Source organism: Sinohyriopsis cumingii, chromosome 12 (assembly GCF_028554795.1).
Source record: "Sinohyriopsis cumingii isolate HCF-2022 chromosome 12, ASM2855479v2, whole genome shotgun sequence".
Taxonomy (NCBI): domain Eukaryota; kingdom Metazoa; phylum Mollusca; class Bivalvia; order Unionida; family Unionidae; genus Sinohyriopsis; species Sinohyriopsis cumingii.
The window spans coordinates 67,088,243-67,115,814 of NC_142972.1; the positions used below are offsets into that span (position 1 = coordinate 67,088,243).

At 37.3% G+C, this 27,572-nt stretch overlaps 1 protein-coding gene across 1 annotated transcript in view; it reads left to right on the forward strand.

The window, feature by feature from the left end:
- The first annotated feature begins 6,111 nt into the window (after positions 1 to 6,111).
- Positions 6,112 to 27,572, forward strand: part of LOC149786633 (coadhesin-like) — a 70,353-nt gene continuing 48,892 nt past the window's right edge. The window contains exons 1-5 of the mRNA XM_089975956.1: positions 6,112 to 6,176; positions 8,610 to 8,693; positions 9,131 to 9,163; positions 14,125 to 14,271; positions 16,384 to 16,548. Coding sequence (XP_089832082.1) covers positions 8,633 to 8,693; positions 9,131 to 9,163; positions 14,125 to 14,271; positions 16,384 to 16,548 — 406 coding nt within the window. The 5' untranslated portion in view covers positions 6,112 to 6,176; positions 8,610 to 8,632. The remainder of the gene's footprint in view (positions 6,177 to 8,609; positions 8,694 to 9,130; positions 9,164 to 14,124; positions 14,272 to 16,383; positions 16,549 to 27,572) is intronic.

Consider the following 27,572-nt stretch of genomic DNA (forward strand, 5'->3'; position numbering starts at 1 on the left):
CTTGAATGACATGTAATTGAGCCACCCAAGACACCAAACCAATACAGGATAATGATATTATGCTCACCTCCACCCCTCTCCCAGTTTTAAGTACATAGTTAAATTTATAATTAACTTTGAGCAAATCTTGTAAACTGCCACCGTACGGCCAACACCGGATAAACAATAGAAGAAACAGCATACCATCAGAGAAGAAGCCTAATTTCTTGCGTTCTAGGATAGTAATTTATCCTCACTTTGTATATAATTTAGCTGTACAATAGATGCACACGGAATTCCCAAATATTAACCCGGTGAGAAGCTCAGCATCCTAAACTATAACTCCATTTTTGCTAATTTCAGAAAAGAGATTTTCATAATTAGAGACGTCATCTTTGGAGAACCACTAGTATGTTTTGCTTGCTACACTTAAAGGTGGCATGTAGAAGCAGAATAGTTTAAATGAGACCGTATCTCTAGAAAACAAGAGTGAAACGTAACAGTTATTTGCAAACATATGCGCTGGTACAATGGCAACGATATGAGAAATTATTTTATTAGTTGCAGTAGAAGAAAATGTGCCGCGATCCAGAATAAATAAAGGCGTTCGCACAAATGAAGTGGGGAAATTCCTACTCAGATATAAGCCTTACAGCGAATAGCATCAAACAAGATTTGCAATTTCTCACCCTGGCTAAAACGATACAAAATAACTTGAAATGGGGAGGGTAATGAACAGATCAGAAAGATGTCACGTTTGAATGATCTTCGAAGGACACGGTTAATAAGTCTTCAGGGAGTTGATTTGCTTCGGTACGTTGAGTACGGGATCATAAGCTTAAAGGGATACGAATTTTGACTATTTAGGCTCCCTGAGCACATACAAGTGTGTACATATCGATTTGCACGTCCTTGTTGGCACTAGCGATCAGGACAATCATCAAAGGCGATAAAACGTTTTGGATTGTGGTTCATGTCAACATTAAAGCAAAACGTTTGGCAGATGAATAATACAAGGTTTGTTCAGCTGCTTGCCGCGCTGTGTCAGCGAAAAATCAATGATAGCCGTAGGTGTTAGGAGGACACTAACACAAATACTTTATTGAGCATTTAATCAATAGCTTTTCAAGAAAATATTAATTTATATAAAAGGGACTTTTTATTAGAAGGACTTCTCACACCAATTCAGCATAAGATTCCTGTGTGTAATTGGCTAACGTGAGCTAGCCGAGTTATCTGTTTGGTCAATACTAAAAGTATGTCGGACCAATCACCAAAACTCTTCTCTATCAACTATGTCTGAAACCGTTTGATTTAAATAAATAATATAAGAACATATTCGTTAAAAATGGTATGGCCCAAAACGTTACGTCATGCAATGTTCCGTTCAGGCGAAACTATTGAAGAAATTTAACTTTTAGAAAAACGATATGAAATGATACCTGTAATTTATATCATCTGGACGTATTTAGGAAATTATTATGCATTATCTGAAATTAAATTATAATTTGTCGTTTATGCTGAGAGAGGGAGAGAAAGAAAGAAATAAAGAAAGAGGGAGAGATAGTAGTCTAAAGTTTCAACGTAACAAACGACTCCTGATAAGTAAATCTACACCCTTTCCATCCAAGACCACTGCCTCTACATTTTACAAACAAAATAGGTGCTTAGAATGTAAATTCTTTAATGAGCAATTTAAATTGAATAAAGACTAATTGAAAGGGTTTTGCTGTCAATGATGCGCTCAAAAATAGTTTTATTTTAATAATCGATATCAAAACGCAAAAGTTATTTTTAATTCCGTATACACGTACAAGTTTTAAAAGGCTAGACTTCAGACACTTCCTGCAAGTATTCTAGTCTGCGCGGCATGAAAGCAAGTGATGCTGGATTTTGAAAAGGATGTAGACATCAATAGGGAATCAAAGACCATACTAAACAAAAACTAGTGTTCGTATGTGCGTGCGTGCAAAATGCATTATATTCAATACACAATTCAGCATACTTCTACTGAAATATATTTCTCCAATTCCGACATATAACAGCGTTCGACTTTTTACACATTAACAACTTCATTGCCACTTTCTCAATCAACCACCATGACGTGTTGAAAAAGAGAATGGTTGAAGAGAAGATTATATCTGCTGCAGAAACTCTACGACATAACTGTCAAAAGTTAATCCGTATGAATAATGAACCTTTATTCAATATTGGCCAGAACTTTTCGCTATTCCGTGATCAGAAATATTTTGATGTAGTTCAGCTTTATCCGAAGGTTACGTGTCCAGAATAGAAGAGGGCAAACTAATAAGCAGGAAGAAGATTATATAAACATTAATTCTGTGTTTGACTTTGATGGGAAACATTTCAGAAGAACCTTCATACAATTGTGGTAAAGTATTAGAATCCGTTATTTGAGATCATCTTCGCAGTTTAATTGCAGTTTGGAAAGAATGGACTTTATTTCATGTCTTCTTCTATCGCCATGACAGTATTAAAGATATATATGGTAGGGAAAAGGGACCTTATCTACTGGAAATATCTGAATCTCGAGCATTAATCCTGAAACTAACCTGGTTACATTTATTGAATATTAAATGTTGCCAATTTGTCAGAAATGTAATATCAATATTTAAGTTTATTTATGAATATATTTACATAAAGCTATCAAATTATGAGAAAAAGGAGTAAAGAAATAGTACAAGATATGGAAAAATATAAAGCAACCGACATTATATTTTTGTCAAGTTGCGAATGCAGACATTTATCATTTCAAAGTTACGTTGCTTGCTGTAATGACTTTTAAACGAAACCATTTGATAAAATTTTATTCAGGTGTATTTTTTCTAGCATGGCGACGTTATACACTTATTTAGGTTCCATCAGCCCCACAATGTGAGATGCATTCTCATCAACATCTAAAGTTGTCATACAACTATGTTACTTAAATGATACGTAAAAGAGAACATAATGTAGAAAGCAACAGCGGTTCCCAGTGATGTAAATTGTCTTTAGTAACACAGTCAGTGCACTAATAACTTCGCATACTATAGCTAGGCCGTAACATAAGCGTGGACATGTGAAAACTTTATGTTAAATTCGTCTAATAAATTTCTGCACTTGATTGGCAATAGTATCAAAAGTTTTTGGAGCCTCGACTGTGTACAATATAATTTGTACATCTCCTAAGAATATACGCTGTCTGTATACACATTTCGTTATATACTCATCCAAAAATCTGTAAAATGTATTACGCAAATTAAAGTCTCTGCATTACCTCACCTATATCATGTAAACAAAATGTTTTGTTTATCTCTCGAAATTTGCCCTTAGACATAAAAAGCAAACGTTTTGAATGTCAACGTAATGTGAGACCCAGTATGCCGAATACAGAGACGATAATCACCATTGGCTTCATTAGTATTTAAATATTACTATTTTGAATTTTCTTGCCCATCACTAATAATCAAACGTTACGGATTGCCGTTTCCAGAGATGGCAAAATCTTCCGGATTGCTGTTTCCAGAGATGGCGAAATCTTCCGGATTGCTGTTTCCAGAGATAGCGGTGCTGTGCTAGTGCAACTCTATTTCAGTCTACAGCCGATGTCTTTGGTTTGAAAATGATGATGAAAACAGTCGAGAAATGCATAAACACGTTAAATGTATCAAACTGTTAGATGCCACCGAATACTATCTTACTATTGGTCTACAAGCGGAAATGTTTTGGGCAACATTGCTTTGTCTTCATCAGCTAATTGGTGGGTGTTTGTTTTTAAATCTTTCACGTGAAAGTAAATTTAGTAATTTCAGGTAGAGGTGATACAAAGAGATGAGACATGTGTAATTTGATGTAGAATAGTTATTAAAGTAGTCATAACAAACATGTCCTATCATGACAGTGGGTCACCGATTAATGCAATATTGGAGGCTTCCAGTGGGGAAAACGAAATCGTGGTCGAAATACAATAAATGCTAGTTAGTTTGACAATCTCAAAGTATCGCAGAATGTGAAGTATGATAGGTTACATACATAATTGCAGAATCTATTTGTTGAAATAAAAAATGAGTCAAAGGATGTTAAAGTCACTTTTTTCTTCTAACATGGATAACTTTAACATGTTGAAAAACAAATTAGGTCGAAATAAACATGCAGTTTCCTTCAGAAACCAAAACTACCTAAAGAGAAACCGGAAGCCCGTGTAAGAAGCCCATGAAGAACAAATAATAAACAAGTAGAGGAAACGACATTCTCAGCCTCAGAAGAAATTGAAAAGAATTCATAAACAAATGTTGAGATGCGAAAAGCACAACAGAAAGATAAATCTTCTGTTGTATATACTGCCCGCCATGTGACCCAGATGAAAATATTTACAGAGTTGTTACACTGTTTTTAGTGGATATGATGCATTTAGAGTCGAATGTATTGAAAACGTATTCTTATAGACTATCAAGCTGCAAACAAGAACCTAAACCAATCATAGTGAAATGTGTGTGGTTTGGGAAGCAATGTGTTGAACATGGCCAACAATTTGGGGAAAGGTCTTAGAAGTGACTAAAGATTACCTCAGGTCATGAAAAATCTAGAGATGATTTGGCAAAGAATGCAAACAACCCATCCGGTGGGCGAAGGCTGAAAACAAGAATCAGGAAAAAGGGCATGCCCCGTATCATAGACATACGAAACGACATCACTTCATCCTGGCAGAAGAGACAACGCATCAATTTCAAATGATGAGCATTTAATTAATAGATTAATAATGACCTAATAACGAATAACTGTGAAAGAGAGTAAACAGTATTGAAATGAACAGTATTGGCAAGTAATTGATGTTAGATTCAGACTTTAATCAAACTGTTTATTGCATACCATTTGGATTTATCAGATTGCACGAAAAATGTTATGTGACTAGCAACATTAATTTTGTATGAATGTTAAATATTGTCAATTCTACAGGATATAAAGATACGACAATTGACACTTGTATATCTTTTTTCAAATCTATAATGCAAGCGGAAATTCAAAATAATGAAGAGATGTATCGAAAGCATAAAGGTAGGCTTCTTATAAAAAGGAGTAAATTAAAGTAAGATTATTTAGTATTGCTTTATATTTTGGTGCAATCGTTTAAAAAGCAAGCATGGTTTTTGCTATTGTGTGTCCAGGATTAGACATTACTTCTTTGCATTTTTGTGTTTTGTAGTGCTTTTTTATTTTTTGTTTGGTGTTGTCTTTTGTGTTTGTCTTGTTTTTCATTTATTTCTTCATATCGAACAAGTAAAATAAAATATCACCACACACACACACACACACACACACTATTTAGATACAGATTTAGTAGAAGTTCAGTCTGTTGTAAATGAAACATTTTAAGTGTATTTTATCTTTCCTCATAGATTCCTAACAGTTCCAAACAAACCAACTAACCCTTTATACCGGCTAAAGAAGCAGAGTTAATCAAAAGTATTGCTCAGTTGACTAATACAGATAGACATATGTTCATTTTTTAGAGCCTTTGTTATTTAATCGTATTTATGCTGCATATTTTGTTTATCTGTATTTTCGTTTCGCAAGGTTCCCTTTGATACAATGCTTTCCTAACTGCATGTAGCAGTTTACACTTTATTTATTTTGCTGGGCGCAACCCATTCGTTTTTTCATTGCATACGAAATTGATTCTTATTCCTTTCTCTTGCATCAAAATGGTCTGCTATGGCATAGGTCACCTAGTTTTGATAACATTTTAATTGAAAATCACATCGCTCTACACAACATAGTACCAATTGTAGCATGTACAGTAAGAAATATTTTAAAACTTGCAGCTACGTGATAGTAAAGACACGATCTTCTGATAAGAATAATAAATGCAAACACTCTATGACCGTTTACATCTTAAAGTAAGTCTACTAAAAAAGAACTTATATATTAAAGGATTCGCTTCCTGCCCTGTAATTTACAGATACAAATTAAATATTTTAGAAGCTATTTGACTAACAAGAGCGTATTTTTAAGCTGGTCTCACCTCCAAAGAAACTAATACGTATGGAATGACAGGTCATTTCTAATAGATACATATTTATCAGTTGGTTAAATGCATGTAGCACATATTAGAACAATGTCATCACTTAGACCCACTGTTACCATTATGTTCTTCGTCTGGCAAACGTGGATCGGAGTGGAAAAGGCATCTTAGGTTGGTAAGTTTTACTTTTGTACATATTTCTGTCCTATGATATTGTAATGACCTCAGTCTGAATGGTACAAATGATATATTAAAGTGGTGTATATATTTCATTTTAAGACCAACTATTGGTTTTAAAAATGACATTAGATGTTGATCCAATATAGCACTTTATTCTTCAAAATGTTTGCTACAGTTTATATCTACAAATTGATGAAAGGAAGAAGTCTTATTATTTTTGTCGACTTTTTGTACGTGTATATACGTATATTAACAAAGCTAAATTGATTGATAGTTATACGGAATAGAGTATGAGTCAACATGAAGACCACTCTCTCTCTCTCTCGGTCTGTCTAAATAATTCAAGAACAGGAAGATTTATCATCTCTCTCTCTCTCTCTCTCTTATCCATCTCTCTCTCTCTCTCTCTCTCTCTCTCTCGGTCTGTGGATATACTTGAAGCACAGGATGCTTTATCAAATCATTATTGTGATAAATGAAGGATATCCAAATATGTACAGGTGTAGAAGAATTGTTATCACTCAATGTAAGCCCTTAAGAAATGTGAGTGCAGTAATATATTAAATCTATTATAACTATATATGTGAGATTGTAAAACGTTGGCTCACACACACACACACATATATATATATATATATATATATATATATATATATATATATATATATATATATATATATATATATATATATATATATATACAAATCATATGGCGAATAACAGTCGTTTCTAGTGCACTGGATCCAGCAAGGAATCACGTGTATCAGGAATTGATTACGATACATGTAATAAACTGACAACAAACAGTGCAAAACTAGTATCTAACTAGCTGAAGCGCTTTCGACTCTTAATGAGTCTTTTTTCAAAGTCTAAATACAAAATATAGACAAGACAAACAAATAAAACAGAAAAACTGTAGTGCTTGTGAAACTTTCCATGGCTAAATCTATATGAATGAAACCTTTAATTTATTATGTTTCAACGAGTTTATTTCAATTTGTTGCGGATGCTGCAAAATAGTTCATTTTGACCTAGAAATCGATGAGCCATAACGACATCTGTTATTTTATGTAAATGTATGTAAGCGCAAATTATATCCTGGCTATTACATTGTTATGGTAGTAATTATAGGCTATTGGGTGACTAATAAACAAATTTAGAGAATTATTTGCAAGAAAGTGTGTCGGCTGCTAAAAGGCATTTTTATTTGCGCATGGTTGTTCTTTTCGAATCTTCTTGGTTTAAACCGCTTGGTTTCAATGTTCTTAGGCGGAGTATCCAGTAAGATTCCTTTTTCTGTTCTGGTTTCGGAAATCCAGTTGGGGTTTTGAGCATTTGCAATAAGTGTGATATCACTGAAAGTGTGGCCACGGGAAGAGAGGTGCTCTGCGACTGGACTTCTGAACAGCTTCTTTGTCACCCAATCTGATCTATGAAGGTTGTTCCTTTTGTATAGCTTTTCAGCAAACGAAAAACTACTTAGAAAACAAATTCCATATCGACATCTACTGAAAACCAACCGACAAACACCAGTATTACTTGCGAACCAGCTGCCATCCAAAACACTGCATTAGGAACATTCCATATAACCAGGCACCGAGGATACGCAGACTTTGATCCGACGATGAAGCATTCCAAAAAGGTTTGAAGAGATATCTAAGCATTTGATTTACCGAGGTAACGACAAAGACCTGATTGCGGAGGCAACCCAAAGGGCTAAACAAACAAACCGCAATGACCAACTGTAATATTGAGAGAAGGAAAATGCTGATAAGATACCATTTGTCCTGATCTACCATCCAGACAACCTCAAAGTAGGTAAACTCATCGGACACACTGATCGATTGTGTAATCGTGTGACGCATTAAAGTTAATCCTCTCGAACAAACCTGTAGTAGCCTACGAGAGACCAAACAAAGTCAAGGACATCATAGTCATGGCGATGCTAACGCCAATCACTAACCATGACCACCCTAGTAAATCTGGCCCGTATGGCGATAAAAGGTGCAAAACCTGTGCAACATATGATAGAGACCATGTCATTTTCTAGCACAGTGACTAGAAGAAGAAAAATACCCTGAACATACATGGTTCAAACAAACATACAAAACAGAGGATGTAATTTACCTCATCACGTGTAAGATCTGAAGCCTTCAGTATGTCGGAGAAACTGAAAAGCTACATAAAAGGATCAACCTTCATATATCTGATTGGAAGAATGCAAGGAAATATTTCACTGATGAAATGAAAACGTTTCGTATTGTTTCTCTTGGCTTCTCTGCTCGTAATCTTACAATGTTTCCATTTCACAAATGAAGATTTCATATATGTACCAAACCAGAATGTAGATAATGTGTTATATGTAGTCAGATTGAATCCGATGTATAGAATTTAAAATAAAGAATATAACCAAAGTATGTTTCTTTAGGTCGATTAAGTTGAACAAGGAATATGTTTTGGTTTGAAGTAATTACCTTTCTTGCTGCATCAAGGATTACATGTTCGGCCTTAGGTAAGTGTATACAAAACATTTCAATACTATATTAAAATATTCACACAAAATCACTTGAAAGAAACATGTGTAGCATATAAGTACATACATACGTACATACATACATACATACGCACGCACGCACGCACACATCATACATACATGCATGCATGCATACATCCATACCTACCTACCAATCTACATACATACATTCATACATACATACATACATACGTACATAGAAAGTTGCATCATATCCATTGGTCAATACATCTTTTTATGTGTCTGGAGTATCTTATCATTTTTGATGTCTTGTTTATCTCATACTTTTTTTGCAAAGATCAGTTAGGTGGACGTACTAATTCCTTGAACGTAGAGGACGATGTTCAGTCTAAATTCGTATAAGAAAGTAAATTCCAACATGACATATTTTCATATTTAATATTTATATTTAACAGATATTGACAGTGCCAAACGTTTTCTGTTCCTTCGTAAGTATAAATGCGGATTTTATATGTATTGTTGATTAACATTATTTGTATGTATTGTTGATTAACATTTCGATACTTAACACAAAAAAATAAGATTGAAAACCAAAACTTCTGTTTTAGTCGGTTCCATAGAGCTCATATAACGCAAAAAAATTTAGTTTCATAGTTTCACAAAAGAAAGAGTTTAAACAAATTTTGGAAGAAAACTCTGTAAAACATTGACCGAATCTGTATGTGCTACAACACGGAAGTTTATTTTGCTCAATAGCAATTGAGGTATGATGGTGTTTCTGGCAGACGAGTGAAAAGGTCTGAAAGAAGACACTGAACAGTTTATTTACACCATTTGTATGATTCTGCATGAAAATGTGTAGTAAATTGTAGTTTAAAATATGGAGAAGCCCCTCAAAGATGTTTAAAAAAGTCTCTCTATCTCCGAAAATTTCAAGCTCTACGACATTATGTCACTGTGAGAGTCCTGATGTTACAATGGCGTCAAATGTATAATATATAGTAGATTTTGCAGACATTTTAGACTTATCAAAAACTTGTTAACTGTCAATGTAGAAGAATTATGTATATAGGTAACATCATATGTTCTGCACCTTTCAAATAATCCCTGATGCATCTAAAGACCTTGTTCTGTCAGATTTTATTCTGGCGTTCTATTGAATAACCTAATGCTTATCACCAATGTTAATACTTCTTTTGTTCAAGGAATTAAATTAAGGAATGAAACCGACGACGGACCATTATTACAACAATTTTTGTAATATAAAATATGATTTAGATTCTGTTAATATAGCGTTTTACAATTTAGATTTTCCCTGGTATTAACATCTGAAGACTTATGGATGTATTCATTCCATAAGATGTAATTATGATACGATTATCCCTTCAAAGGAAATGATAACTGCTGTGCTGAAGTAGAGTTGCTCTTGTTTTGTTTGTTTTCTGTTTGTTTTGCAGAAAAATTTCATGTGAAAGGATTTTAGTAGCTTTCCTCTACATTCTAAGCTTTGTTTGAATTACCACGAAGAAACTAAAACTAAGCGTTTAAGAACAGTAGTATGTATTCAGTCTGAGTAAAGTGACTGTTCTGACATATGGAAACCTGATTAACACTAAACTTCATGTGGAATGCACAGTCACATTACATATTCCATGCACAGAAAGCCAATTGCGAAAAGGTCAAAAGACTGTCTAAATGAGGTACTTTATTCTGCAACAACAGTGTGTTGGGTCATTGTGGAAAATCTACAAAAATGTATGGGGCGATATCGGCGATTGTCACAGTGTTGATGACATGCTTAATAAAGTACATTGCTGATGAGCATACTTAATGAAGTACAGGTCACGCTTTTATACCGTGGGCAGGGATCACAATTGAGTGAATTTATCAGCAAATACGATTACAAAGTGTGCAACCGATACCGAGTCTATCTCGTCACCAAATGGAGAGTCCCACGTTGAAAACATCACGGACTCAGTGAAACGTTGTCTATCAAGTTCGACTGGGACAAAATACTCTTAAAAATAAAGCACCACATATTCGCGCATGTAATCGGGCATTCGTATACTCTCACGACCGGATATGGATACATAGATGGTACAGCAAAAGATAACGGGATTGTTTCATTTATCGATCCAGTAATATGAAATGGCGTGTAACCATCACGAAAAGTATTTACAAAGTATGTCTAGTCGTTGCGGACTGCACAATCAAAGGTATTCCGGATCAATTTTATAAAAACAAAATCAAGTTTGGAGTATCATCTTGTGGTAGGGCTTGCCAAGTTTATTGATTTCTCACTTTAGCAATATTACAGAACAGATACATGCGTGGATCAACTAGGGACTGGTTTCGTGAACCAATGACGAACTCAGTCCTTAGTTAAATTCATGGCTGTATATAATCATGATGTAATTTTCATAATGGAGATATGGCCACGCCTGTTTTTACAATCGCACGTTGTAAACTCACACAGCTAAACAAAAACAAATCATACAATCGCAGAATAGCACTCGTCAATGTAGCCATGCATGCGATTTACACGACTTTCACGAGCGCATCATACGCATCCCTGGAGTGGGTATCAAAGTTGTCATCTTGGCCGCGTCTGTGATGAAAATGGTGCTAGCAGCCACGGGTATATTTGTGATTACATCGATGGATCTGTTAATTGTGATGTGAAAACCCGAGTCCATATGGGGATCCGTTTGGGTTTGGGTTTGCATTCTCCTCTGTAATATTTAAGGAAAACAATTTTTGGAAATATTTCACAAACAGGCTGCTGTCGGTGTTGTGCAAGTATGACAATGACGGATTTTAAAATAGTTACAAACCAGTCGAATATAGGATGTCATTCTCAATACCGTGAGAAATCCGGATTCGTTGAATAAAGGGATTTTAAAAGTTACAATTATATATATATATATATATATATATATATATATATATATATATATATATATATATATATATATATATACAGGGCTGAGCAAATCCCATAGCCCGACGTCCCGGACTAGTCATTTTTGAAGCCGTGCTTTTTAAAAAAGTCGTGCTAGTCCTTATTTTCGTGCTTTAATCACTATATCTGCTTTTATTTGGCCAATCATGCCCCCTGGGCGTACTGAATACTTGATTCTACCCCTCTTCGCGTATACATGTACATCCTGTTACCGCTCGACTGCATATTGGGCTAAGCAACCAAATTATCGGCAAATCAAAACACGTCAAACAAAAGAAAGCCAGTATGATCAATTAGCAGTGTTGTAAGCGGTTTTGTTGCAGTGAGTTTACTCAATCTAGATCATAACGAGCAGCTCACTATGATTTTAATCCATCGAGGCAGTGCATTTAAATTAATGAAAGGTACTTTACTGACATCAGTGTTGGTTTCCTTTATGAACTGATTAAATGACAGTAATAATTCTTTAATTTGTAATTGATGATAAAGATGATTAACTTCCACGTGCGATATTGTGTTTTGAAGTGAAACAATTACGCTAATTAATGAGCTGTTTCAGTTCGTATTTAAAAGAGAAAATTGCTGTTATGATCACTTTAGAAGTAGTTGTCAAGCAAACTGATAGTTACGCTGTGGATAAAATAAGTTTGCTAAATTATTTTCGCAAGGAAGGTAATAACGGCGATTCGGCGAAGGTAAATTTGTTTGAAAATGGAGGGATTAAACGTAAGACGGATACTGAGTGTGCGGTAGCTATTTCTGAGTGTGAACGAGGATTTAGTTCAATGAACTTAATCAAGACTTCTTTAAGAAATTCCTTAAACCAAAAGAGTTTACAAATGCTAATGAACATTTCTGCAGATGGACCGGAGCTTGATGACTTTAACCCAGACATAGCTATCAACTGCTGGCTTAGTGCTGGTGCAGGTGGCAGAAATGTACATGGACATATTTTCAAATCCATCAGCTAAAACATATACATGAACCTGAAGAAGCCAAATGTATAACAACCAATATTTTTGAAAAATTAAATTCTTTTAAGAAATAATTATGTTGTATATTTTTTTCTTTCTATGGATTAAGTACTTACGTCTCATCAGATCTCGGCAAGTGATTACCATTTTGGGACCAGTGAAATGTTAGGTGGGACTAGTGAAGAGTAAGGTGGGACTAGTGAAGAGAAAGGTGGGACTAGTGAATTTTCTGAAACCACTTGTCCTGGACTAGTAGTTAGAAAAATTTGCTCAGCCCTGATATATATATATATATATATATATATATATATATATATATATATATATATATATATATATATATGCTTGAAGCTAAAACGCCAATACGATCAGCGTCATGCAGAGTCACTAAAGAAATCAGCAACAATGACTCCTACCAACGATGACGGTGCTCTCAGGTAATTTACATAAGACTAACGCCTGATGGAACCACATCAACGAAAACAATCATGTCTGCCATTGTCATGTCAAATTAATTGTTTCAATCTCGACGTGTCTGAATACAGCGAGTTTGGAAAATTTTGGATCTATATGGTTATTAGCCAGCCTATGTTCTGATGAGTTATTTATTGATTCCATGATTCACAGAGCAGTATAAGCATCCTAAAATCAGAAACTGACCGCAATCAGGAAATGTTTATCTGCGATGGGACTGCCAGATGTAATTACAGATGCCTGTTGGTGATCAAAGAAGTCATTGTTGGCGACGAATTCAGAGCGAGGTTGGCCACAGAAGACTCAATTAGTGCAGTGGAAAATGATACCGGTTACACGACGAAACTTAAACCACTAGCCCAAAGTGTTCTATCAGCCCTATGGGTCCTCGTTGGAGTCTATCAGTTTGTGATATCCATTACACCGCTGCTCTAATGTGGTACGGCTGCAATGACCACGGCACACACTGTTAGATAATCCACGTGGTTATCTCCATGCAATAATTCCACCGGCGATTGCGTTTATTCCCTATTGTTATTTGACAGAAGAAATCTCAAATCGACCATGGAACTGACGGAGTCAACATGCAGTGTGATCGGTCCGTACGGGGCTACATCTGAGTTTCATGCATTCCTCCCCGATTCTGATAAGAATTTCAATTTGTATAGCGAGTTTGGACAAAGCGACACATTATGATATAACCCGCCATTAACCTCATAATGACTCCATTGGTATGTGATTATGTATTAACACCTGAGAGCACAATAGAACACTGATCGGTAACCTACTGGTCATATCTCATTGTTCTCATCTAACCCTCTAATTAGTAACACAATGATTCCACCTGACTGTTAAACATCCGTGGTGAAGAAAACAAACATAAAATAGCTATTTATTTGTAGTTGTGCGCTCAATATCAGTCAGAAAAATCAATTATATATATATATATATATATATATATATATATATATATATATATATATATATATATATATATATATATATATATATAAGAAATATGTTACACTTACAAATATAGATGCTGAGTGGTCGACTTGGAGTGCTTGCACGACGTCTTGCGGTGTAGGTTATAGGTACAGGCACCAGACTTGCCATTATCTTCACGTTGGCTACCAATGTAAATCTGAAACAGAAGCTTGTGAAGCCCAGCTTTGTCCGTTAAAAGGTAGATATTCTTTCTCTTGTAATATCCTACATTGTGGCTTAAATTGGTGAAATACTTAATGTCGCGTATTTAAATAAAATATTGATTTCATTGTTTATTGTAATATCAACTATCAATTGTCGAATCACGTGACAGGCATCCAGTATGAATTATACTTTTCCAGGAACATAGTGTCGAAAGCTGTATGAAAATGAGTCAGTCTTTTTGTCAATTACAATATGTAGTGCACGTCAGCGAAGCTGACATTCATATTTCTCAGCATGTCAATTTCAACCCGCCAGCCCTCGCGCCTCTCTCTCTCTCTCTCTCTCTCTCTCTCTCTCTCGTTTGTATGCCGGCAACGCTAGATGTTCCATTTCTCTCTATTTCTTCTTCCTCTCATAAACACACACATACACACGCACAAACGTGAACAAAACACACGCTCATTTACCTAAAGGATATTGCTTTTTGCAAGCTCATTGCGAAAGCTTCTTATTGTCGCAATTTAGATATAACAGAGCAAATTGTGTCCTGTCCTTGCACTCAGTACACCATTTATATGATTTATTGTCTGATATTGCCAGCTTGAACTGTTCATTTTCCTGATATTGTTAGAATATAAACATCGAAATTAATTGTTTGGACCACAAATTACAATGACTTCTACTTATTAAATTTGTTCTTAGTTGTTCCCCCTACATTATTTTGGTATAATAAATCAGCTGTAGAGATATAAAAAAATTAAACGTGTGTTCAACAAGACTCAAGAAACACTTTAGCAAAGCTATACGAATAATGCCGTCTAGGTACATTATTACGTTTTGACCAATTATTAAGAACATGTATTTATATTTCTTCCACGAAGAGATTGTAAAGGAAACGCATTTTTTCGTGTGAAAATGAATAGGTTATCAAACTGTAATGACATGGGAGTGAAACAGGAATAAGTTATTTTTATCCAAACTCATTATGACAGATCAAAACAGGTGGTACCTAAAAATAGTCATGTATATGTGTCTAGATATATGTCTATAGTAAACAATCAAGCAACATGAAAGGGCAACGCTTAAGAATATAGGGATGTGCCCTAAATATATATATATATATATATATATATATATATATATATATATATATATATATATATATATATATATATATATATATATATATATATATTTGTGTGTATGTGTGTATGTTGAAACTAATGGTTTTCACATTGTGATGTTAAATTGAAATCGTTATGAGAAAAAATCTAATATCCACTTCCTTTTCGAATACACATCCGGTCTCCTCTTACATTGAGGACACTGATAGTAAGGGGACGAAACTTGTGCCAGTAAGTTGACTACCACACCGATCCCGGGACATAAACCGACTAAAACAAAAACGTATAGCATGCAATACAACCTATACTTTGTCTATAAAATGGACAGAGCAAGCCCCCACCTACAAAAAGAGCGTTAATGAGGTTCGTGGAAAGTTTCAAAATCAGTAAAGATCTCCACAGCTAAGGTACAAATAAGAAAATATGCACTGTGACCACAGCTAAATACCATAAAGTAGATTCTAATTACTATAAGTTAGGAACGATGGAAACAAGAAAGTATATAATGTGGCCCATAAATACACGTTGAAGAAGGCTGTAACTAGATTAGTTATAGATTACCTAATAAAAGACGGAAACAAGAAAATAAACAACGTGGATCCATAAGAAAATATTTAGACTGTAATTTATATGATTAATTAATTACTGAAGCAACAAATTCATTGTCAGGATGAAATTCAAAAGGTCACAGCGCCACTAAAAAGTAAAGATGGAAAAAAGAGGAAAGAAACGCATGAATGTAAACTGGAAAGTCAATAAATCCAATATCTGCCTGTCTTGACAGTATGCTTATTTTAGTAGCAAGAAATTGAACAAAATTTAAACACTTGGCTTCATATTCATCCGCGAGCCATTAAGTGTCTTGTACTGTAAAGATAGTTCACAAAACACATTCTACAGACATTTTAAAGACGTATACATATTTAAGAGATATAATTAAAATTAGGTTTGCTATAGCCATAATACGTCCTATAAATTTGGAATGCTAGTGAATCTCTTCATCCTTTATTTCTTTGTTTAAGTTCCTGACCACTGGTCTCAATGGTCCTCGTGTTCAGCCACTTGTGGAAATGGTGAATCGGTTCGACACTGGATCTGCACCACTCATACGACATTGATTGGGAAACGTTCTACATGCACTGAAAAATTAGAACGACTAACGTGCTCATCAGGATCATGTCCGATTGGTCGGTAATTATAGGACACGTCATTTACTTCACTATTAACAAGAATAAAGTATTCCCCATTTTTGTCTCACTCTCTCTTCATCCTAGTTTCCGGGTTCCCTCTACCACTGCCTCTTGGCTATGTACATAGCATTCATTTTTTAAGAAGGTTTTCAAAATGAAAAATCTTTGAATTACTCAAAGTTTAAAAAAAATTAAAACGCAATATTTCTGGTTAACGTTTCTTGAGTAGTTATTATAATTATATCAAGTTTTGTCTCGGACAGCTCGTAATGTTAATTGCAAGTAGTTAATAGGGGATAATATAGAGCCTCACATTGACCTCAGTGTTAAAATTGGGGCGTGGTACTATAGCCTCAAACGATATACCCTCGAGTAGACTTCTGTGCTAAATTATGGAGGGGACGGTTACTATAGCCTCAAACGGAAATGGAACAGGGTAGGACTGTCTAGCCTCAAGGGGAATGGAACAGGGTAGGTCTGACTAGGGTCATTGGGAATTGAAACATGGTGAGTCCGTCTAGGGTCAAGGGTTTTATTGGGTCAAATACTACATAGACATATACATAAAATAGACATATACAAACAAACACATACACATGCAAACAAAATATGGCAATATAGTATAAATCTTTTCGAAGCAATGGAGTGGCCCAGAAAAGGGCCATGGAGATTTTGTTAACACTGCGTTAACATAGGGAACATTGTACAGTGTTCTACTCTTCCTCAAACTTCGTCTTACATCTGGACCGTAGATTAAGAGGCGCTTCAGACAGCCTTGCATCTCACATAAATCCTTTGTTTTCATGATAGCCCATGTCGTCGATTTGACATAAATAGGAGAGTCCGGGTTGAGGGTAGATGATCTACGTTAGTTGACAACTTATTGTGAGAACAGGTGAATGGAATGAGTTGAGCCGAGGATATTTATAGTTTAAGAACGGATCGAAACTGATTGATATTTTTCACCATTCCATACACCCGTTACAACATTCAGTCACAGCGCTGAGTCTGTCTTCCCCTGGAATAGAGGGAACACGAGTACGACCCCCATTTGAAAACCGATCCCGAGTTTAAAAGTATCGTGCAAAAGGTACAGCCTAGTGGACCGTATGGACCCTCGGGACAGCTTGTATGAGGACGAACGAATCCACATAATTGGTGTAACACGTCGACGAGGATCAAGTACAAAGATTAAAGGAAGTATTTTCGTTGTATCCTTACGTGTGCAAACATTGTCACTTTCTCGCGGGTCACCCTCAATTACCATTGGAACAGACTGAAGTGGCAAACATTCAACAATACAAAGGATTGATTAAATGCAAAGTCTTGTCTCCCACCGACTTGTGCCATCCAGTTCTACCTCACCATTGACAAGGTGAACTGATGCTTCAGTTGTGTCGCACCAATGCTGAAACATGCATGCAAAGTCAACTTTGTCATTACACTCGGGAAGAACGCACATTGACAGGAACTCGGGTCAGCGTAGAATTGTTTAATGCCCTGGATCTGTGATACCAATTGTTAAATTTATACTAAATTTACCACCTTCCGAAGACTGAACAATACCAAAATGGGCAACGAGACTCACAAAGGCATTTTCGCCATTTTGGAACTGAAAAATGAAACCAGTGGCTATCATTCCTTTATCAAACTTCCGAAGACCAAGAGAAATTCAAAGTGAAATACTTTGAGCAAGAAGGCATCACTTTAGACCACGTGGGGGAAAAAAGGAAAGATCGTATGTCACAGTGAGGCTGAATTGTTTGTGTCGAGAATGGCACAACGACCGTGTTTACCCAAGACAGAGTATTTGATGGAACGATCCCCTTACTTATGGATGATTAATGACAAAAACCAAATATATGAAACACCTGGACGTCGTTTGCGAAGGAATGATCATGGTCAATTACGAAGAAGAACTTGCGGTTGTTCAGGCTGACGAATTTGGAAATGCCATCATTGTGACATACGTGACGCCCCATGCTCGCTTAAAATTTTTCCTAGCTTTAGAACTGTCAGAGATCGCGTCCTATATTTTAACACCGACAGTTGCAACTACATCGATCGCCTTGGTCACCGTCACCCTTAAATCGAAGTAGACCGCTTAGGAGTCTGGACGGACGAGCACCCCGACGACATGATTCTAAGTTTTGTTACCTGTGGTCCCAAACAAGAGCGGATACTAGAGTGTGTGTTTACCCACACAAAAAATGGTCAGTCGGACCTTGGAAAAATGTATCAGATCGTGTACCAAGAGCGAGTGCAGCTTCTCAACCACTTCACTTTACCGTACGGACAAGTCAGGTTCGATGATGATCAAGTCGAGTCTGATCCTGTGTCTTACGATTGTAGTGATGCCGTGTGATGCGACCCATGCGATTCAGCACATCATCATGGGAACATAGCTATGACTCCTACACCTACCACGGGAAGTGATGCTGTGCGTTTCAAACTCAATGGATGAGAAAGTAATGCCACTTGTTATCGTTGACATTTTAATGGTTTTCATTCTCAAGGTGATCCCGTGCATAGGATGCACGTATTTAAACCCCATTTGAAAAGTAATTTTCGAGGATTGCCAAACGAATTGCAAGAGAAGATCTACAATGGCGTTTGCCTAAGATTTGCCAGAATAAAATCTCAATTTGTGAATGTAAAACTTTTGTGTCGTGATATTTACAAATGGAAAACAAAAAGGTAAAGAAACTCATCAGATTGCTGTGGACAAGTCTGCGTTCTTTAGAGGATACCGATTTAGACGATTTGCATTAGAAGATGTAGTTAACGTTATTGGTCGTTTCCATGAATGGCATTAGTCAGAAAATACTCTCTTCAACTCTACCTCAACTCTGAGAGAAGATTCTGAATAAAACTATTGGACATTCTGAAGTTGCCTATAGTGGTTATAAATGTTTGCTAACATGCCACGACCTTTATCAGCAATAATACAACAGATTTCGTGCAAGGAACTCAATGACACTATTCAGACTGTGGAAGATTACCAAAACATTTTACAAGAACTGTTTCCTTTGAATTTTGGGACGATGTGTGGTGTGCGTCTTAGTGACTTCCTTTCTAGGATTTTGATTACCAGCAGATTCCTTTTGGACCCTTTATAAACAGTACCTACAACAAAGACGTGATGGTGTTTCCCTTAAATGTACTCGTGAGACTCATTCTGTTAACAGCGTTGCGATGTAACATCGATACTTCCCTACCTCTAAGGAGAGATTCGTAAACTGTTAGCCACTCGAGATGTTTACGAAGATGTGTGTATAACTTGTGACTTACACTTTTACTGGCAAGATGTGCATAACTGAAAGAGTTATGCTTGGACGAGAAGTGGCTCAGTATGCCCAAGAATTTTGTAAATGAATTCAAAAGTCCAGTGAACAATATGACCTTTAAACCCATGGCAACCTCATTGCCCGAAGAAGATCCCAACATAGTGGAAAACGCGCCATTTAACAGAGCAGTAGTACCGTCGTTGACGTCGACACCCTCAAAAGAACATTCCGGGATGACATATGTAAGCCTGTGCCTAGTGGTGTAGACACTCGAAGAACATTATAAATTGTTCCTAGGACATCACACCTTCGTCACAATTGTTGCACAGTAACTTGTTTTGTATAGCATTTTGATAGGTTTTCTTGTCACGTTAAACATGTTCTTGGTCGGTTGTCACTTATGCATTGTTGTATCTAGTGTTCAAATTTAACTTGGAATAAATGTGTCCTAAAAAGTATAAAAACTCATGTCTTGTCTCGGTTAGTTTCAAGATCGCGATCACCTGTGCTATGGCTACATCTTTCTCTTCTGCATCTTCCTCGACTTTCAAAATCATCGGAGAATAGTTAGATCATTTCAGTTGGGAGACCTAGTATCTTCGTCATTTCTTTAACATATTAAATGCTGAAACCAGTGGTTCAGGAAAAACCAAATTTGACAGACATTTTCTCGAAGACAAATGCAATTTAATCGATCGTCCACCGCAAGGCATCGTGTGGTGTTACAAAGAGTGGCAATCGACTTACAGCCTCCTTTAAAAACGTCAAGGTGTTTCTATCGTTTTTGGTGGAAGGCATTCCTTGCGAGGACGACGGGATTGTGTCTGACACCAGTCAAACATATCTGGTCATTTTCTACGACATGTTAGGTGAAGACGAGGAAGAAATTAAACAATGGTTTAAGAGCAAAGGGCATCATCCTAATGCCAGTGTCATTTGCGTCACATAACATTTGTTTGATTCCGTACCTATCTGTGTGCAACTGGTGCCATGACGGAGGACCTGTCGTGTACACGTCCCCGTCATTGTGAAAAAAACTATAACAACCCCTAACACTTCTGGTCTGTCTCATACATCGTTAACATCACGTCCCTTCAGTCTCATCTTCCAGATATATTGTTTAGTGCCCTGTATGACATCAGTCGCGAAAACAGTCCACAAATACGTGCTCGTGTGTTAGAAGCTAGTCTCAGATAAATCTTACGATGGTTTAAGGTGACAGCGCGTCATTTACTTCAAAGCGTTATTCACATCCCTCATCAAACAAAACGCTTTCTTGACAAAAAGAAAGCAGCCTTGTCGCAAATGGCAGCTCTCAGAATCGACACTCAAAGGAAAAAGTAAATCATTTTGAAACTTGGAGGTAGTGGTTCTATAGGAGGTGTAACTATTCGCTCCTTCTTAAAATGGAATCCGAACGCCCCAGCAGTCGGCCCCAAAGCAAAGGCTTCTCTCCAACAAGAACGTGCCAAGAAGAAAAAAACAGTGGTGTCAAGACTAGGTCACATCCCCAGAAAAAAGAAATCACAAGAAAAGTCACAAGAAAACAGGTTGCCCAGACGCAACCTTACCTTACTAAACCATGATCTGCGGTGACCGTGTCTTCAGCAGCAGCAGTATCAGCTTCTTTCACTTGTCCGATGCCAGTGACGTCATCCTCATTTGACACCCAGTTTTCAAAATTAGGTGAAAAAATGGAACTCTGTGTCTCAAGGAAATTTCCTCTGTCAGCGACAACCTTATCATCCTTACACGAGAGGCAGCCTCTAAAACGTACCATCGCCCGAAATCAAAGTCCAAGAGAGATCTGGAATTTTACAGAGTTTACTGGATTTATCCAAGCAAGAACTGTCATGATTTAGTCCGCGGCAAACACTTCAACGTTGAGTAATGCCTGTCTTTAAGGTTATACGACGTACCGTCAATCAGTGGAGACGCATTCCATTATATAAAAAACCCGTGCCAGACGATTGGCATTAGTGCTCTTGTGCTCTTGAACAAATAAAGATGTCACCCCCAAGAAGTAATCTCTCTTATGTCAGAAAAGGAAAAAGAACAGGACTGCCTCCTCGTTTAGCCAAATATAGGTACGCGTTGTCAGTCCTGTTCAAATCCCCTACACCAATGTGGAAACAACTCGTTCAAAAAGCCTCAAAACAATATCATCGATACCGTGTGTGAATCTTTTATGACTGTTTTGAAAGGAACAATACCATTGCTAAACACCAGAAAGAACACTTAGCCGAGATTCGACACGTTCTTCGCCAAATGGTCGAAAAGAAAATGCCCGTCCGTCTAAATATAAAGATGATGCTGCAACGGGATGAAGTTTTTCCCACGTTGATATGAAACCTTGATCAAAGGACTGACGAAAGCAATGCCGTGAGGACTCATGAGAGGTGTTATACTCATCGGTCCGCGATAAAATGGACAAAGAAAATAAAACCAACCTCTTTGTGAAAAGACCTGGTATGTGTACTTTGCAATCTCAAGGAAGGACGAATGGTGAATTTGATGCCATACAAACGAAAGATGGAATTCCATCATTGACAAGAACAGCGCATCCCGCAAAATTTCGCGTTGTCTGCTGATGAAATTTACGGATGGTCAAACATTGTCCATCACTTTTAATCCCAGTATGTTTGACATGTTGTGTAGAGACAAGGTTACATTATCTAATGATCAGGTTTCCCTTGACATTAGTTTCTCTAACAACAAGTGATTTTTAAGTTATTTTGTCAGCCTGTATAACTGAACGAAGGAATGAATTTAATCATTGTGTACTCGAAATTGTGCCATTACTACAAGCCATTCCTTTACAAGTAAATTCTGCCATGACTCATGACGTGGAAGGTGGAAACACCTATCATATTCACCGCCAATTTATACATCCTCACTATCTGCCCGTCAGTAAGTCTTGTTTTGACATTGTCAACCTTGGTATAAAATGAGATCTTGGACAAACTATTCCATTCTAAAAAGGGAAAATCACTGTGAAACTCCATTTTCGAAAACTATTCTCTAACGACTTGTAAGACATGTAGCGAAGAGTGGCTCGACAACAAGGACACGGTTTACAAGATATGCTGATATCTGCGTTTCGTTCGGTGACACCCTTCTTGAAACCGATGGTAACGCGAGAATTGCTTAAAACTGGAAGATACATTTTGACTCAACGAGAAACTCCTGTAAATGCACTGAACGTTACTGAACATGGCATTCCTACTTCATTCACGCCACAAAATGGACAAAACAAAAGGAGACGACAACACTCGGAAGGACTTGGTAAACACGTTACGTGGAAAACTAAGAAAAGAATGTTCCAAATCAGAACTGGATCTGTTTGCGATGACACCCACCATGAATACGATGCGAAAATACCAATGGGTGGAAATTTATTTCGTCTTCTCTTTGACTCCTTCTGCGCCAATCGAATTTGTAATCAAAAGCAGACCGAAGATTACATTGATCTGCACAGTCTTCTACCTGGAAGTCAAAGTTATCACAACGGACGACACCGCTCCATAAGCCGATTCCAGAGTAGCTCCCGTCAATAATTGCACGCATTCCTTGTGCAACGAAGTGGATTTGTATTTCAATAACAGTTAGGTCAGCAGTAGAATGGATACTTACAATTACCGAGCTAAGTCAAAAACCTCTTAACGTATGGAGAAGACTCCGGGAATACTCATCTGGGTGCTTATGCAGCATGAAAACCTGTTACGGCAGGTGAAGTCAAGTTCAACCACAGCAGTGACAGAAGCTGGAGATTCTCACAATGTGGGATTTTTAATGACCGTCGAACGAAAATCCTACAAGGACGTAGACTGGAACTGATGGATCGTTTGCATTACCGTTTTCCATGTGATGGCCAATGCAAGCGACAATAAAACCATCATCCAAGAAGCCAAAATCTACTTGAGACGCGTGGAAGTGTTGCCTAAAGTGGGAAACGTGTTATCTAAAGTGGAAAACGACATCAGTCATACATTGAGCAGAACGGCCGCTAAGTAGCCGATTAGATGCGTAGATGTGAAAACCTTCGCCACTACCGCTAAACTACGATCCAAGGACAATCTTTCAAACGTTTAATCATCAGCACCGTCAGCAATGCAGCCCTAAACGAAGCCATCACTGTCAATCCTTTAGAGTTTAAGCACTACTGAGTGTCCAAGATCGAAGATGGCAAGACCATGTGTACCCGACCCTTCGAACCTAACTTTGAGCAGGAGAATTACTTGAGATGTTACTAGTCCGTGTTCAAAGCCACTGGACAGGTAGGTTGCAACACCATTCACGGCAGTTCGTACGATGATTATGCAGGAGGTTACCCTCTGTTGGGTTTTGATTTTACTCCAGAACAAGGCAGCATCGAGGGACATTTCCACTCTATAAAATCTGTCCAACTTCGTATCGAACTTCAGTTTGCTAAAGCTCTATCCGAGACGGTGAACATCATCTTGTATGCAGAATTCGACATTACGATAGAAATCAATAGCTTGAGAGGCGTAACTCTAGATTTTTAGAAGTTTTGGAAGACTCTTATCCCTCTTTGAACGGTGGAGCCTCTTTGGAGATGGGGACGGAGGTTTTCTTGGAAGCAGAACTACCCAAACAAAAATTAAACAAACAAAGACGTAGAGGACATGGTGATGTCCAGATGACCAGAAAAAGAAGACCATTTAGTCTCCTTTTTGCGCAGCACCTGTGGGAAATAATTACAGCGTTGACACTGAAACATTCATACGGATGTCAACACGATCATCCCAGTCAAATTCAGAAAGATAAATGCTTCATGATGAGTCAAGAAGAATAATTGGACGAATCTTTGGGTCACATCTCGGAAGAAGCAGTATTTCGTCAGTCGTATAAAGACTTGCGTGACATTTCCGCCCCTCAATTGGCTACTTTGGAGATCCAGTGCATTGAATCACTGCGAAGAGCCGTTTTTGAAGCAAAATCTCAAGATTGTATTGGTGACTTATTATTTACTGAGAAAGACACAATCAAAACATGGATACCTGGGAACTTCATTACCTTTTGTAAAACCGTTTTTGTTGGTTAGTTGATTTTGAACAAAAATTTTGTATTTTGAAAATGGGTGTCTGTGGCTTATTTTGAAAAATGAATACTGTATGAATATATATGTTCTTTTACATATCTCTATCCCTCTGGATTATGATAGCGATATCATTCCTAGAAAGAAACGGATGTTTTCTTTCGCGTCCGTGCTTGTGACATTTAAGGCGGTGCGGTTGCCAGTCTGACCATCCATTGGTGATTCGTCAACCAATGAAGATGACTTCCATATTAACCATTATAACCGATGCCCGTGTACATTTTCGCCGTGTCACGTAAAACTTGATTCAAAAACCCGGAGCAGGAAGAAAATGCGAGAATGATTAAGGTGCACAAGACCTCATAGAAGAGGTGTTTAAAGGAGCAGGAAGAGTGGACAGAGAGGTACAGTCTCCAGAAACATCAGCAACAGGAGCATCAGCAACAACAACAGGAGCCAGATAAACAATTCGTGGACTGCTGTGTGGACAACAATTAGATATCCTTCTCCTTCCTCAGAAGCAGACCGCATGCCGTGGGAAATCCTGCACCGAGACGGGGACGTAATATCAGACGATAATAGATTGCTAAAAACCCAATCAAATAAAACAACCATTTTCAGGGCTCTCCCAAATCTCTAGAAAAGAGATAATATTCAAGTGCCATATTGGTGTATTTGTGTGTTTGTATGTTAGTGTGTTTGTAGGAAAAGGGATAGACGTGTGTCTATAAATAATATTGCTTGTATGATAATATGTGTTTGATGTATTTTTGTATGTATTGGTGGTGATAGAATGTGTCTGTAGGGAACACAATTGAAGTGGGTGTTTCCTTAAGGTCCGCGAGGTCCATGTTTTGGTTGTGGTGTGGTGTATATTGTTAGTTTGGTGTGTGGATCTTTTCTTTAACGTTCGTGCCTCAGGCATATAACGCGGTGCGTTCGTCAGTCTGTCTTCCCATCGTTGACTAGTCAACAAGAAAAAACTAGCAGACTGCAAAAACTGCTTGATCCATAAATGCACCTCGGACGAGCTAGCCTTTGGAGGCAATATAATAAAGTGTGAAAATTAAAGAAGAAGAGGAAGATTAAAAAGAAAAGAAAATAAAGAAAGAAACGATACTACCTCACCTCAACTTAAGGCAGTGCTGTGAGTTGAAGCCCATGGTGAGAGCACCACCACGACCACGCCAGGTACCACAACCGCGATCACCACCGAGAGTTGATGTCCCCCAGATTGAGAACTGAGATTTTAAGTTGGAGAGACAGCGACGAGAGTGGGAGCCTCAGCGTAGAGAAAGAGAGAAACTTCACTATCCCACAAACTGAGGATTAGGAAAATGAGACTACTCATCCCTCGTCTGCGCTCCCAACTAGAAAGGTAGATGAGGAGAAAAATTCGAGTCTGCGTTGTATGTGTGGTGCCCGACCTGGGAGGTGTGGGGCATTGAGCAGGTGCATCTGGGGTTCACAAAATCAGACCGTTTATTAGGGTTAATCAGATCTCTAGAAAAGAGTGACTGATCAATTTGCCAAAAGATATTTGTGTTTGTCGTGTGTGTGTGCGTGTGTGTGTTTTCCCTAAGAAAAGAAACCATCTTTCTTTTGTAATTAATGTTTGTTGTGTGATATTTGAGTAGTGCGACTTTAAAACCTAACTCACTTTGCTGGCATATTAGTATGTTTTGCAGGACTGGTAAATGTATATGATGGTTTTTGAAAAGAAAAAGTCTTTCCTTCTCCACATGTAATGATATGGAGTATAGTGTGCTTTTACTTGGCATTGATGTATAGTTTGTAACAATATATTCTTAACGGCAAGCAAACCGAGTCAACAAAATGGCATTTTTGGAGTCCGAATTCACTTTAAAACAACACCCACTGACCACTCTTGTGGAAACTGCTGAACAATTAATAACACTCTGTGGGTTTAAGGCATTCCCGGATCAGCATTATTAGGAAACCAAAAGTGAGGAGGAGTGTATGAAAGAAAACATCAACCGCCAAGCCTTCAATATTCCGTCCTAACAGCCCTTTTAAGGGCTAATTACTATCCAAATGCCTCGTTATTCAAAGATTTTCAATTTGGTCCAGAAAAGACTCGGCTTAACCAAATTAACACTAATCTGATCCTTTGGTGAGCGTTCAAAAATATCATACTTGTGAGATAAACATTGACGGAAGAAGTATTTAAAGTCGCTATGGTTAATAAATATCAGTGTAAGATTTGGACCTAAGATGTACGCTTAGTACTCAAAGTTTATAATTTTCATTAAAAGAAGGAAACTTTTAACCATATTAGGCGTGACACTAATTATGATTGTGGCTCACACAGATTTTACAATAGGGTTTATCCCTTATAATGCTGGACATGATTTGATATATGTTCGGCTGGCGTTTTAGTGCTAAGTGGACGGTGGTGCCATCTTGTTGGGTCCCTTTCCTCCCTTACATGCCCAGGATCATCTAAGATTAGTTTGTGGGCCGATTCCAATTCATCTAATAATCAGGTGCCCCGATGTACTGTGAAGTCACTAGAGCTCTGCCCAATCCCGCTCTATTTCTCATACTGCTAAAGTGAACATATAATTTGAATGATCGTCTATTACCACTCATTATAGCCGTAATACAGGTTGGATGGGTCTTTATTGTCCCACAAATTGTGGCTTAATTACGTA